A 12,521-nucleotide genomic window follows, 5' to 3' on the forward strand; every position below is an offset into this window, starting at 1 on the left:
CTGGAGAAGATCATGATTTTCCCTTACTGTGATACTGCGGAGATTCCAGACAGTTCTAATAATTTACACTTTATTCTGTTTGAGATCCTTAGTTATATATTTGGCTGACTGCATAATGTGCGCTAAGTATTTTTTGTGTAAGATGTTATTGTCACAAATTTAATATAAACAGAAAATTAAGTCTCACTGTCACCTCCAGACATTTCTCATTAAATCATGAATGTTTAGTACATCTCTTGTTTTGTGAGCAAATACTGCATGGCATATGTAACAAGTATTCTGAATGTTTGCAACCACAATAGTAATGTCTCTAATTTCTCTTTTTATAAGAGATGAAAAATCGTTTATTGCCTCTAATCCTCATCCGTCTTTTATGAGTAATCACAGTGCTGCATGCATAGAAAGCCATTTTCTAACTTGTGTTATATTTCATTATTTGCTTTCGTTGGTCCTACACTAGAGTAAGGTAAGTGTGTATTCCCTGCCTCCCTCTTATATGTATGATGGTAGCAGTGACATCAGTGCAACTCATAGATATAACAGTGTTATCAAGTGTAACGGGGTGCCAGGGGTGCCTCCGGGCTTGTAGTCGTGGCCCTTGCTGACAGGCTTACCCCTGGACCCGCCGTCACTACCGGGACGGGAGATGTCTTGGTGGGGCAGAGTGTGGTGGTGGTGTAGGTGTTATCCGGCGCACAAACACGCTTCAGGCAGGGTACAGTGCAAGAAACAAGCATTCTTTTATTCTTCACAGATAAAAGTCCCGACAAAACAATCCGGTCAGCAATAAATCTGGCAGATGACAATTCCTGTGGAGCTGGGGAACACCCTGACCAAACGTCACCTCTGGTGGGGTTATGCCCTCCGTACTCTACTTCCTTCGGGTCACCCACTCTTCAGCCAAGCATACACCGGACCCACACCGGCAGAATAGGCTCTGAGGTTACGTCCACCTCCTTATCTCCGGTGTCCCTTGATGGTTCGCTCACACTCTGCCCGACGTGCACACACTGCTGTCCCGGATGCTACTTCTCACAGAGTCCCAAACAAAGCCATAAGGCGATGGTACACTTTCTTAGCTGGGGGAAGCCTGTCCTTGCGTCTCCTCCAGTGGTGATGTGCCTGACTACTCCACTTCGTCCGGCTCCCACTTCTGGCTACCCACAGCCCGGACCCACACCGGACTGCTTCACACTATGAGGTTACGCTCGCTCCTTTTCTCACCGGCTTCCCTGCTTTCCAGCTCCCTTCTTTCTTTCTTGCTTTCTGCCCACTCAGCTCCACACTCTGCCCCTGGCTGTTGCTTCTCTCCCGTCCCGGACACAACTGCTCTCTCTGGCCCCCACCTTTTCTAGCACCTTGTCTCCTCCCTCCCCTTTCTGCTCTGTTTCTGTGGTGACAGCCGTCCCACCCGGCCACTAGGGGAACCACCTGACACATCACATAAAAACATTAAAACACTTTTAATAATAACATTTCCGGGTTAACTGTGCTCCCTTTGTAGGGGGTCTGCCCACCCACTACATACCTCCCCTCTTAAAGCCTGAGCCTCCCGGCAAGGCTCTTAAACACATAAACACATAAAAACCTTTTGGGTCAGTCCTCAACAGCGGCACCAGTTCAGCGGCGCTCCCGGTCTTTAGGGACGCCTTATGGCGCAACAGCGCTCCCGGTCTCTGGATAGCGCCCGGAGGCTCAACAGCGCTCCCGGTCTTAGATGTGCGCCCGGAGGCTTCAATAGCGCTCCCGGTCTTTGCTGAAGGTGCCCGGAGGCTTCAATAGCGCTCCCGGTCTTTGCTGGAGGGCAACAGGCCCGTAAACCTTAAAGAAACTTCTGCCGGCTAAACGGCGCCGGACTTAAACAACAGATCAGCAGTGGTGACTTACTCTGGGGGCCAGGCCCGCTTCCATTGTTCCGCTTGAGCCTGGATGTATGCCCCCAGCGATTGTCCCGGCTGCCGACGGATCCTCTGGAAGGACACAGGGGCGTAGGGTGGCTCCACGGGCGCAGCTGCTGCAGCTCCTCTCGGTGGTGAAGGTGTCCCTGCCCCTGACAATCTGGCTGGTAACGGCGGCGGTGTCAATGCTGAGGCTGGAGGAAGTGGAGGCGGGTCTTCGTTTCCCACTTTTAAACAGACTCCACCCCCAGCCTCACGCATCATCTCGACTCCTCCGCTGAGGTACTTCTTTCTCCTTTTCTTCGTCTTCAACGCCCTGGAGCTGGCGCCTCCCCTCTTTGGGCGGAGTACTCCGGCCTTCTTCTTTGGCACCGGCCAGCCCCAGGCTCTTCTTTTGGCGCCAATTCTGCGCGCGCTTTCTGTTTCTTCACAGACGACGGCCATCTTGCCGCCATCTTGTGCCCGGTCCTTCACCTCAGGCACTGTCTCCTCTTCCCACCGTGGGACCGTAAATCTTCGCTGAGAGTCCGGATCAGGGGCCCTCGGCACCACTCGGTCTCCATCTTCTTGGAGCGGGTCCCCTTGCATACGATCCGGATCCTGTGCTTCAGGCACGACCCGATCTCCAGCCTCCTGGGTTCCTGGCAGGGGAATCGCATCCTGCCGACTACGCCACATGTAACGGGGTGCCAGGGGTGCCTCCGGGCTTGTAGTCGTGGCCCTTGCTGACAGGCTTACCCCTGGACCCGCCGTCACTACCGGGACGGGAGATGTCTTGGTGGGGCAGAGTGTGGTGGTGGTGTAGGTGTTATCCGGCGCACAAACACGCTTCAGGCAGGGTACAGTGCAAGAAACAAGCATTCTTTTATTCTTCACAGATAAAAGTCCCGACAAAACAATCCGGTCAGCAATAAATCTGGCAGATGACAATTCCTGTGGAGCTGGGGAACACCCTGACCAAACGTCACCTCTGGTGGGGTTATGCCCTCCGTACTCTACTTCCTTCGGGTCACCCACTCTTCAGCCAAGCATACACCGGACCCACACCGGCAGAATAGGCTCTGAGGTTACGTCCACCTCCTTATCTCCGGTGTCCCTTGATGGTTCGCTCACACTCTGCCCGACGTGCACACACTGCTGTCCCGGATGCTACTTCTCACAGAGTCCCAAACAAAGCCATAAGGCGATGGTACACTTTCTTAGCTGGGGGAAGCCTGTCCTTGCGTCTCCTCCAGTGGTGATGTGCCTGACTACTCCACTTCGTCCGGCTCCCACTTCTGGCTACCCACAGCCCGGACCCACACCGGACTGCTTCACACTATGAGGTTACGCTCGCTCCTTTTCTCACCGGCTTCCCTGCTTTCCAGCTCCCTTCTTTCTTTCTTGCTTTCTGCCCACTCAGCTCCACACTCTGCCCCTGGCTGTTGCTTCTCTCCCGTCCCGGACACAACTGCTCTCTCTGGCCCCCACCTTTTCTAGCACCTTGTCTCCTCCCTCCCCTTTCTGCTCTGTTTCTGTGGTGACAGCCGTCCCACCCGGCCACTAGGGGAACCACCTGACACATCACATAAAAACATTAAAACACTTTTAATAATAACATTTCCGGGTTAACTGTGCTCCCTTTGTAGGGGGTCTGCCCACCCACTACAAAGTGTACTGTTAAAGAGGGTCTACTCTACATTAATATTGAGGGCCTATCCTTATGATTGGTTATCAATATCTGATTGGCTGGGGACAGACAACCGGCACCCCCACTAATCAGCTGTTCTTGGTGATGGCAGCAGCAGGGGGCTAGAAATTCTCAGTTCCGTAGCTGCCCCTTCTGATAGTGGCCATGGCTGGGTACTGCACATCCACCTCCCATTCAAATCAATAGGAGGCAGATGTGCAGTACCCGGCCAAGGCCACTATCAGATGAAGGAACAGTTCCAGAACTGACTATTTCGGGCCACCTGCCGCTGCTGCCACCGACAGCAGCTAATTGGTGAGAGTGCCTGGTGTCAGACCCCGGCCAATCACATATTTATAACCTATCCTAAGTTTAGGCCATCAATGTTAATGTAGTGGACAATCTCTTTAATATAAAGATCCTTCTTATCAAGAACCATGTAGCCATCTTATGAAATTTAATATCAACTCAGTGGCTGTAAGTCTCTTATAATTTTAGCCTCCTCCCAACACGGCCAATGTCTATTTTGTTTTTTAGTGTTTTTCTCCCATTCTTCCAAAAGCCATAACTTTTTTTTCCCTTCACATAGACGTATATGAGGACTTGTTTTTTTCTACAGGACTAGTTGTACTTTTGAATGACACTGTTCATTTTACCACTTAATGTATGTAAAACGTGAAAAATATACCAAGTGAGGTGAAATTGTGAAAAAGAAAACCCCACAATTCTGACATTGTTTTATAGGACTTGTTTTTACAGTATATATTTTGTGGTACAAATCCCATCATGATTGTCCAGATCAGTACAGTTAAAGAATAGCAGACTTGTCAAATTTTTTATTACTATTTTAACGGTGAAAAACAAATCGGAGATTTGTAATAAAAAAAAAAAAGAAATTGATTTTCCAAAACCTGTCACATTTTCATTCTTTAGTCAATAGAATGGTTTGAGGACTTATGTTTTGCAGATTGTGCCGACTGTTTTATTGACACCATTTTGAGTTATATATGAGATTTTGATCACTTCCATTGTATCACTTCCATTGTATTTTTTTGGAACCCTGCAGCAACCACAAAGTCTCAATTTTGGTGTTTTGATTGTTTTTTCTCTATACAGAGTTTACCGATTTGATTTATTAATTTTATACATTGATGGGACATTTAGGGTTGTGGTGACCCAAAATGGGGGAGAATGTAGTGATTCAAATTTTTATGTGTTTTTTTTCTTGTTTGTTAAACTTTTTAGTCCCCTTAGAGGATTTGAACACATACAATTTTTACATATTTATTTGCTCGTGGATCTGCTGGACAGGTGCTGTACATGGCTTAATTACTGTTTGGAAAGATGCCCTATAGGTTATGAAGACTGCACTGCTGCCTTTAACCATTTTTTTGTGGTGCGACAATGCTAGATTTGAGGCCACAAAGAGAGACATAGGGAATGCTCACATATACAGTATATACTGCGACTGTGAGTAGTGATTGATGGGCTGCCTCTACAGTTCCTGACAGAAGTTCTGTCTCTTATCCAGGTTATGTAAATAAAAACTTATAACCTGACTTTAAATTCATCCATTGGTTTTATAAATCATTTGTTTGAAAGCTGAAACCCTTCCAAATTTGGTTTAGGTTATGAAAATAAAGTTGCTGCAAAGCTGAAATATTGACCATTTAATGAACACAGAAAGGTCAGATTTTGGCAAGACAAACGTTTTGTCGCCCACCGAAAGTAATGTGAAATTAAAACAAATAATTAACTTCTAATACAAAGATATGTTCTATAACATTGGTGAATGACGATGTGGTGCTATTAGAGCCATATTTAATATTTTGAGTGACTTCCATGAGCTTGAAGGACTGCATCCATGTGGTTTAACATTGATTCATACAATTTGTTGATGAAGTCATCAGGAATAGCAAAGAATGAAGTCTTACATGCCTCCCAGATTTCATCTAGATTCTTTGGTTTTGTCTTCCAAGCTTCCTTTTTCATCCTACCCCAAACATGCTCAATGATGATCATGTCTGGTGACTGGGCTGGCCAGTCCTTGAGCACCTTGATCTTCTTTGCCAGGAGGAACTTTATTGTAAAGATGGATGTATGAGATGGAGTACCATCCTGCTGCAGAATTTGACTCCTTTTGTGATTGGGAATGTAAGAGGTAGCTAATACTTCTTGATATTTTAGGCTATCGATATTGCCTTCCACCTTGCAAATGTTTGGCACATCCCTATACTGAATGTAACCCCAGACCATGATCTTTCCACCACCAAACCTACCTGTTTTCTGGGTGTATTTTGGATCCATACGGGCTCCTGTAGGTCTCCTGCAGTATTTGCGGCGGCTGTGGTGTAATTCAACTGAAGGTTCATCAGAGAGATCCACCTTCTGCCACTTTTCGTTTAGCAGGCTGTGGGACTTGGCAAATGCCACATGTTTTTTTAATTGCCTTTTGTTTAGTGCTGGCTTCTGGACACTGATTCGACCATGGAGGCCATTTCGAGACAGAATACTACAAACTGTTCTAGTTGACACAGGCACTTGAGGTGACCAGGCCTTTTGGAGGTCTGCTGCAGTGGAAGAGGGGCTGGCTTTGGATTTTCTAACCAACAAACGTTCCTCCTGAACAGTTGTCTTGCGCGGTCTGCCGGACCTGAGCTTGTGAAAAACATCTCCAGTCTCTTCAAATCTTTTTTTTAATTCTTTGTACTTGACGCTGAGACAAATTAAAGGTGCCAGCCACCTCTGCAGTGTATCTGTTCTTCAGCCTCTTGATAATCAAGGCTTTGGTTGCAGGGTGGATTTTTGGCATGTTGTCAGAGGTCAAGTTGCAGTTCAACTGAAGGTCTGGGGTGCTGGGTTTCTTTGTATACACACCCACTAATTAACCGATCATTTAGTGAGCACAGGTGAGGATGTAAACTAGGATTGGGTACATTATATGACAAGGCGACAAAACTTTTGTCTTGCCAAAATCTGACCTTTCTGTGTTCATTAAATGATCAATATTTCAGCAACTATATTTTCATAACCTAAACCAAATTTGGGAGGGTTTCAGCTTTCAAAAGATTAATTTATAAAACCAATGGATGAATTTAAAGTCAGGTTATAAGCTTTTATTTTCATAACATGGATAAGCGACAGAACTTCTGTCAGAGACTGTATATAGGTAGAAAGTACACTATAAGTCGGGGATAGAAAACCATAAACAGGTGGAGATTAACTGTTAATCATAATTGTGACAGAACATTATGATTACCTTTCCTTAGGATAGGTCATCAATATCACATTGTGGGGTCCGACATCGAAAACCTCTGCTGATTAGCTGTTCTCAGCATCAGCCAGAGGTAAATTGTGAATGGAGCCAGAAATGCACGCTTCCATTCACTGTGTAGTGGCTTTTGTCAAGAACTGAAGTCCAGTTCGTGTGTAAGTTATCAGGGGCACACAGTAAAGCCCCAGTCACTGAAAAAATCTCATGTGCCTCATATTAATAATACATTTCATTATTTAACAAAGGAGGCACAGGCAGCATGATGCAGACATTTTGTTTAATATGTGCCTCTAGCACATATTAAAGGCTTGTTCCACCAAAATTATATTGATGGCTTTAGAATAGGTCAGCAATATCAGATCAGTGTGGTCATCCTCCCAGCACCACTTATTAGGTAGCCAGATATAAGCAGCTGCATCAATAATTTAGTGTCCCCTGCTGCATACTGCAGATCTACTCCTTTTCACTTCAAAAGCAGCGGATCTGCATTACCAGGCAGCGGCCATTGAACAGTTGACAAAGCTGTACTGTTCAGCACCACAACTTCCTATATTTTGGCCGGCTGTGGTGCTGAGAACAGCTAACTGGTCATTGGTGCTGAGTCTGGCTATAGAAACCCCATTGATCTGATATTAATGATCTATCCTAATGTCATCGACAGCAATGTAGTTGAACAACCATTTAGGCACATTCAATTGCACCCAGTTTCTATCAGCAGCCAAGAGCCAAAACAGCTAAACAGCTTTACAAAATACCACCTCAAGCAATCTGGACAGATATTAACAGAACTCCAAGTAGCACATGATTGTCCAACCATGACCCCTTCTGTGATAAGCAGCTCACTGTCAAACAATGTACATGGGGAGCCTGGTGTGGGCATGGTTAGCTTTCTCAGCCCTGCTTCATGTTACATCAAAGAACTCTGATTGTGTTACAACATCTGCATCCAGTAAACTAAGTGATACATTGCTGGAATCAGGCTTTCTGCCCCTATATTATGGCGCTCTCATACTACAAAGCAAAAACCCTTTGACAGATTCCCTTTAAGATGTGGCTATTTTTCACATGACCTTTTGTGCAGATTTCAGAATCTCTTCCTCATCTCTCAATGTTTCATAAAACTTCAAAGATTGATCTCCTGTTCTTTCCTTTGGCAGTTCATCACAATTCATATTAGACGGACTGACAGATGACAAATATGTATATATGCACATGACTTATTTTGCGCAGTACAGCTTGTCCTGTGATCGCTCACTCTCTCTTCAGCACCATTTCATTATTTTCTGTTCTGAATTCTTTTTTGCAGCACTCGCAAACAAAATTACATGATGAATTTTTCACGACAACATGGGCTCAGGCATTTCTACAACAGACGAAGGAGGGCTCTGAGACGCTACCCATAAAGAAGTGAAACATGTCAAATTCCTGCCATCATGTGAAGTGTTTGCTTTTCATTGTGTCCAATCTCAAGACGGCGTCAAGACTCAAAACATTCCTGCAGTTGGCTTAAATAACTAAGAACCTCCTTTAAGACTGACCATACTCCACTTTTCGCACTGTGAACTAATGAGAAGTAACTTCTTTTCTCATCAGTAAATGTTATAATGTTGATGTGTTTGTGACAGTTTGTGATCTTTGTACCAGTTTAAATTGGCGGTATTTCAAGTTAAGCAATATAATCTGTTTAACGGGAAATCATCATTAAGCACAAGGACTTATTGGAACATATAGAAAGGCTGAATATTTACAGTATTTAACAAAATGTTGACACTTAGATATTAAGTGCACTGTATTTCATCTATGTATCATATTTTATAAAATTAAATTATCATGTTTTTGTCCTTTATCTATTCTTCTTAAACATGACATGCTGGCATCTGTCGCATTATGTTCTGTGTGATTTCTGTCCCAATGGTTGTTACCAAACCTGAAAATGTACCTCCAGATATATCTTATAACATTGAAAGATCAATTCATGGCAACATACATGTGGCAACGCATTATAAGTGAAATGGTAATAAGAATATGGCTGTTATCTTCAACGTTTCCCTCTTAGAATTGTGTCTATATCCTTAACAGATGCCTCAGCCTTCCATCATTGGCAGTGACAGTGTTATTAGTAATAAAGGCCAATAAACCCCAAAGTAGCTGCATAGTGGTGTCCGTGGCATAGAGTGGTTTGTAGCCTGTGGATGTGTTCTTTGTTTTCTACTTGTAATATGTCCCTACTGCGGTTTTATGTATCCTCTGCCAACATAACTACCACCAGCAACAGTGACATGGCCACGTCCATTAAGAATCATACACAATAATGAATATTTTAAAGTTTTCCAGTCAAAATAAAGATATATGGCAGGTATGCTATACCAGCGATATAGTCGAGTTGTTTGTGTTTATGATCTGTACATCAAACTCATTTTATATATGTCCGCAGTAAATACAGCTTCCCCCTCCACCCCCCCAAAAAAGCACCTAGAAATGTTTGCAGATTTTAAACACAGTTGGAAAGTTAACTATGCGCCCTCCTGTTTAATTTACTATAATTTGTATATACAATGACCCTCTTTGCATATTGATAGAAAATATCATTCTCTGTTCTGTTAATGTTAATACAGAAATAAACTGTTCTGAATGTTTCTTTCTTTTGTATTGTCTGTTTCATGATTTAATAAATATATTGCCTATTATTCAGTAAGAGGAAAAATACTGGCCAGGAGCATTGCCAGACATTGTATACTGTGTGGCATATACTGGATCCAAGGAAATACAATGCCCTGAGTCTAAACGACAGTCACAATATATGAAGAGTCCCACTCATGTCTTAAAACCAGTGCAGAAAATCGAGGTGGTGCTCCTATAACCCAATCTGTCCATTGATTCATTTCAGAATTTTAAAGGGCTACCCTTCATTAGATAGCCCTTTAAACTCTGGTGCCACCCATTGGAGGTAGCAATCCTAAAAGTCAAAAGTGACTGTTTAACGAGGCTTGTCGTATGACTTAGAATATATGCCAGATCAGAACCTCAATTTGCAGACATGGTGTTTCAGGATGATTGTCCCTCGTCAGTGCAAAGTATGAGATCTGATCTGGCTGTATGAGAGGCTAAGACAGGGTCTAAAGGTGAAGCTATTTTACTTACAGAGACTGACACACCATTCCAGCATTCCAGTAGGAGACTTTAAGCCGCAATGCTCCTCTGGGAGATATTCAGATTGTCTCTTCAGGGAGGAAGAAGATGAACTCTGATGCCACCTATTGGATTTAGCAATCCTAAAAGTCAAGTGACCCTTTAACGAGTCTTGTCATATGACTTAGGATTTATGCCAGATCAGAACCTCAATTTGCAGACACAGGCTTAAGGATGCAGGTTTAAAGTCTCCTCACTGTCATGCTGGAATGGTATGTCAGTCTCTGTAAGGAGAATAGCTTCTCCTTTAGACCCAGTCTTAGCCGCTCATATAGCTAGATCAGATCTCATCCTTTGCACTGATGAGGGACAACCATCCCGAAACATCATGTCTGCAAATTGAGGTTCTGACCTGGCATAAATCCTAAGTCATACTAGAAGACTAGTTAAAGGATCACTTAACTTTTAATATTGCTACCTCCAATAGGAGTGGAAAAATGCACTCTATTTGAAATTACATAACTGAAGAACCCAATTTACTGGCTTCGCCACCAATAATTGTCATTCTTATTATATTACTTTATATAAAGTACCTGTTTTAGAAAATTTGTGCATATAAATTTTTCAAAAAGTGGATAAAATGTAGCGTTTTTCCAACCTTTTATTTAATTTTACATATAACCCCACTATGGTTAAAACTGAGAAATAGCTTTTATTCATATTCTTATACCGTCGCCCCTCTTATGCACTGGATGCGTCCCCTGACTGTCTCTTTTCATTGTTCTGTGTGCTCAGTGCTTACATGCCATGTGGTAGTATGCGTTATTAGAATTACAGAGGTCATTAGTGAATACTGCTGCCATGATGGGTATACTTGTTAGGAACAGTTTTTGGTTAGGTTGTTCAGGTAATAGTAACATTTACATGAATGCCAGACCCTAAAGTATCCTAAAATAACATTGACCAGAGCATCATACTACCTTTGTTCAATTCCCGTAGAAAATAATGATGCCATCTCATCCCCAGGTAAGCACAGTAGAAGCCTCAGGGTCAGGTTCAGGTTTTTGTGGGCCCAAAGCGAAAGAGTCTCAGTGGGCCCCGTGCACATGCACCTACACAGGTATGTACATGCAGGCATATGTACATATACATATTTGAAGACAAATTCACAAAAATACATATAAACAGACATAAGCCTATACACAGTCATATACACGGACACACAGACACATTAGCGATATATTTCATATGGGGAAGCTGACTTCAGACTCACTCACCCCCACTTGTCTCCGTCCAGCTCCTCACAGGCATGTGGCTGTGCAGGTCGCACTGCATGATGGCTGTCACTAACAGACATGGCTGGGCTCAGTGGACACTGATACTGCTGTATATACATCACAGGAGGGGCTGGGGGCTACACAGCGTCGGACTGGGGTGTCTGGGGCCCACCAGAGGAATTGACTCCCCGGGCCCACCCTACAGCGATATGCAAATACCTGTTAGCCGTTGTCCCCATTATAGTGGAGCGCTGACTGTATACACAGGTGGCTACTGCACATATCCTGTGCACACACAATAACTGATGTACAGTTACAGTAGTTTAAAGTAAGGGAGATCATTGGTGAAAACAAGTGATCACCGATCCACAGGTTAGTTAGGTGATCACTTATTGAATGATTGGATCAGGGGATGAGTCGGACATGAGCTCCACGTTCAAGGGGATAAAAGTTGCACGATCAGTGCAGGTCCCAGCAATCGGTCCCCACAGATGAATAACTTATCACTTAAACGTGTGAACGTGGCCTAAGGATAAGTATTTGGTCAGTAACTTACATTAGTATTGCTCAGCCAAAACTAAGAGAGTGAGTGAAAAATGCAGAGATGTTTCTATTTATACTTTTCCTCTGATTTTACCACTCCTGGTTTTGGCTAAAAATACGGAGGTAAAATACTAACCAAATACTCAACATGGGCACATGGCCTTAGAATAGGCGATTACTTAGCATATTTGTTGCAGTGCAATAGTCACAGGACAGGGAGGGGTTAAATATTCAAGTATTTAATCTCTATTGGAAATAATCTTCCCTTTATTGATAAAGAGAAAAAGTCACCGCCAGACACAGCACAATCCACTATACCAAGACCAATAATACAAGATACAAGGGAGAAATACTGCCACACAGTGACCAATAACATATTACCACCACATAGTAACCAAATACAACCACGAACAAGAGAGAAATACCACCACACCATAATCAGAGCACATAATAACCGAATATTACCACATACAAGGGAGAAATACCGCAACACTATGACCAGACCACATATAAATGACCAAATAATACCACATACAATGTGCACAGGTAATACAGTGATCACCAGTGATATTATACACAGGAGCTTTGTGTATAGTGTGTGTGTGTGTGTGTGTGTACACATGTAATACACTGACTTACCAGTGACGTCTCTAGCTGAAGCTATTCATCTTCGCTTTTCCTCTTCATCCGGCACTGACCGCCATCACTTCTTCCTGCCATGACGCAACTCT

General features: G+C 43.6%; 1 protein-coding gene across 4 annotated transcripts in view; it reads left to right on the top strand.

Moving 5' to 3' along the window:
• The window catches only part of RELN (reelin), a 906,715-nt gene extending 897,236 nt beyond the window's left edge, over positions 1-9,479 (top strand). For 2 of the 4 annotated variants that reach the window (XM_075345181.1, XM_075345180.1), the window contains 2 exons: positions 331-466; positions 8,148-8,233. In XM_075345181.1, coding sequence (XP_075201296.1) covers positions 331-460 — 130 coding nt within the window. In that variant the 3' untranslated portion in view covers positions 461-466; positions 8,148-8,233. Of the gene's footprint in view, positions 1-330; positions 467-8,147 lie in introns of all 4 variants that reach the window. The other 2 variants (XM_075345182.1, XM_075345183.1) reach the window with 1 other exon arrangement.
• Positions 9,480-12,521: the final 3,042 nt, after the last annotated feature.

The sequence above is a fragment of the Anomaloglossus baeobatrachus genome, chromosome 4 (genome assembly GCF_048569485.1).
Source record: "Anomaloglossus baeobatrachus isolate aAnoBae1 chromosome 4, aAnoBae1.hap1, whole genome shotgun sequence".
Taxonomy (NCBI): Eukaryota; Metazoa; Chordata; class Amphibia; order Anura; family Aromobatidae; genus Anomaloglossus; species Anomaloglossus baeobatrachus.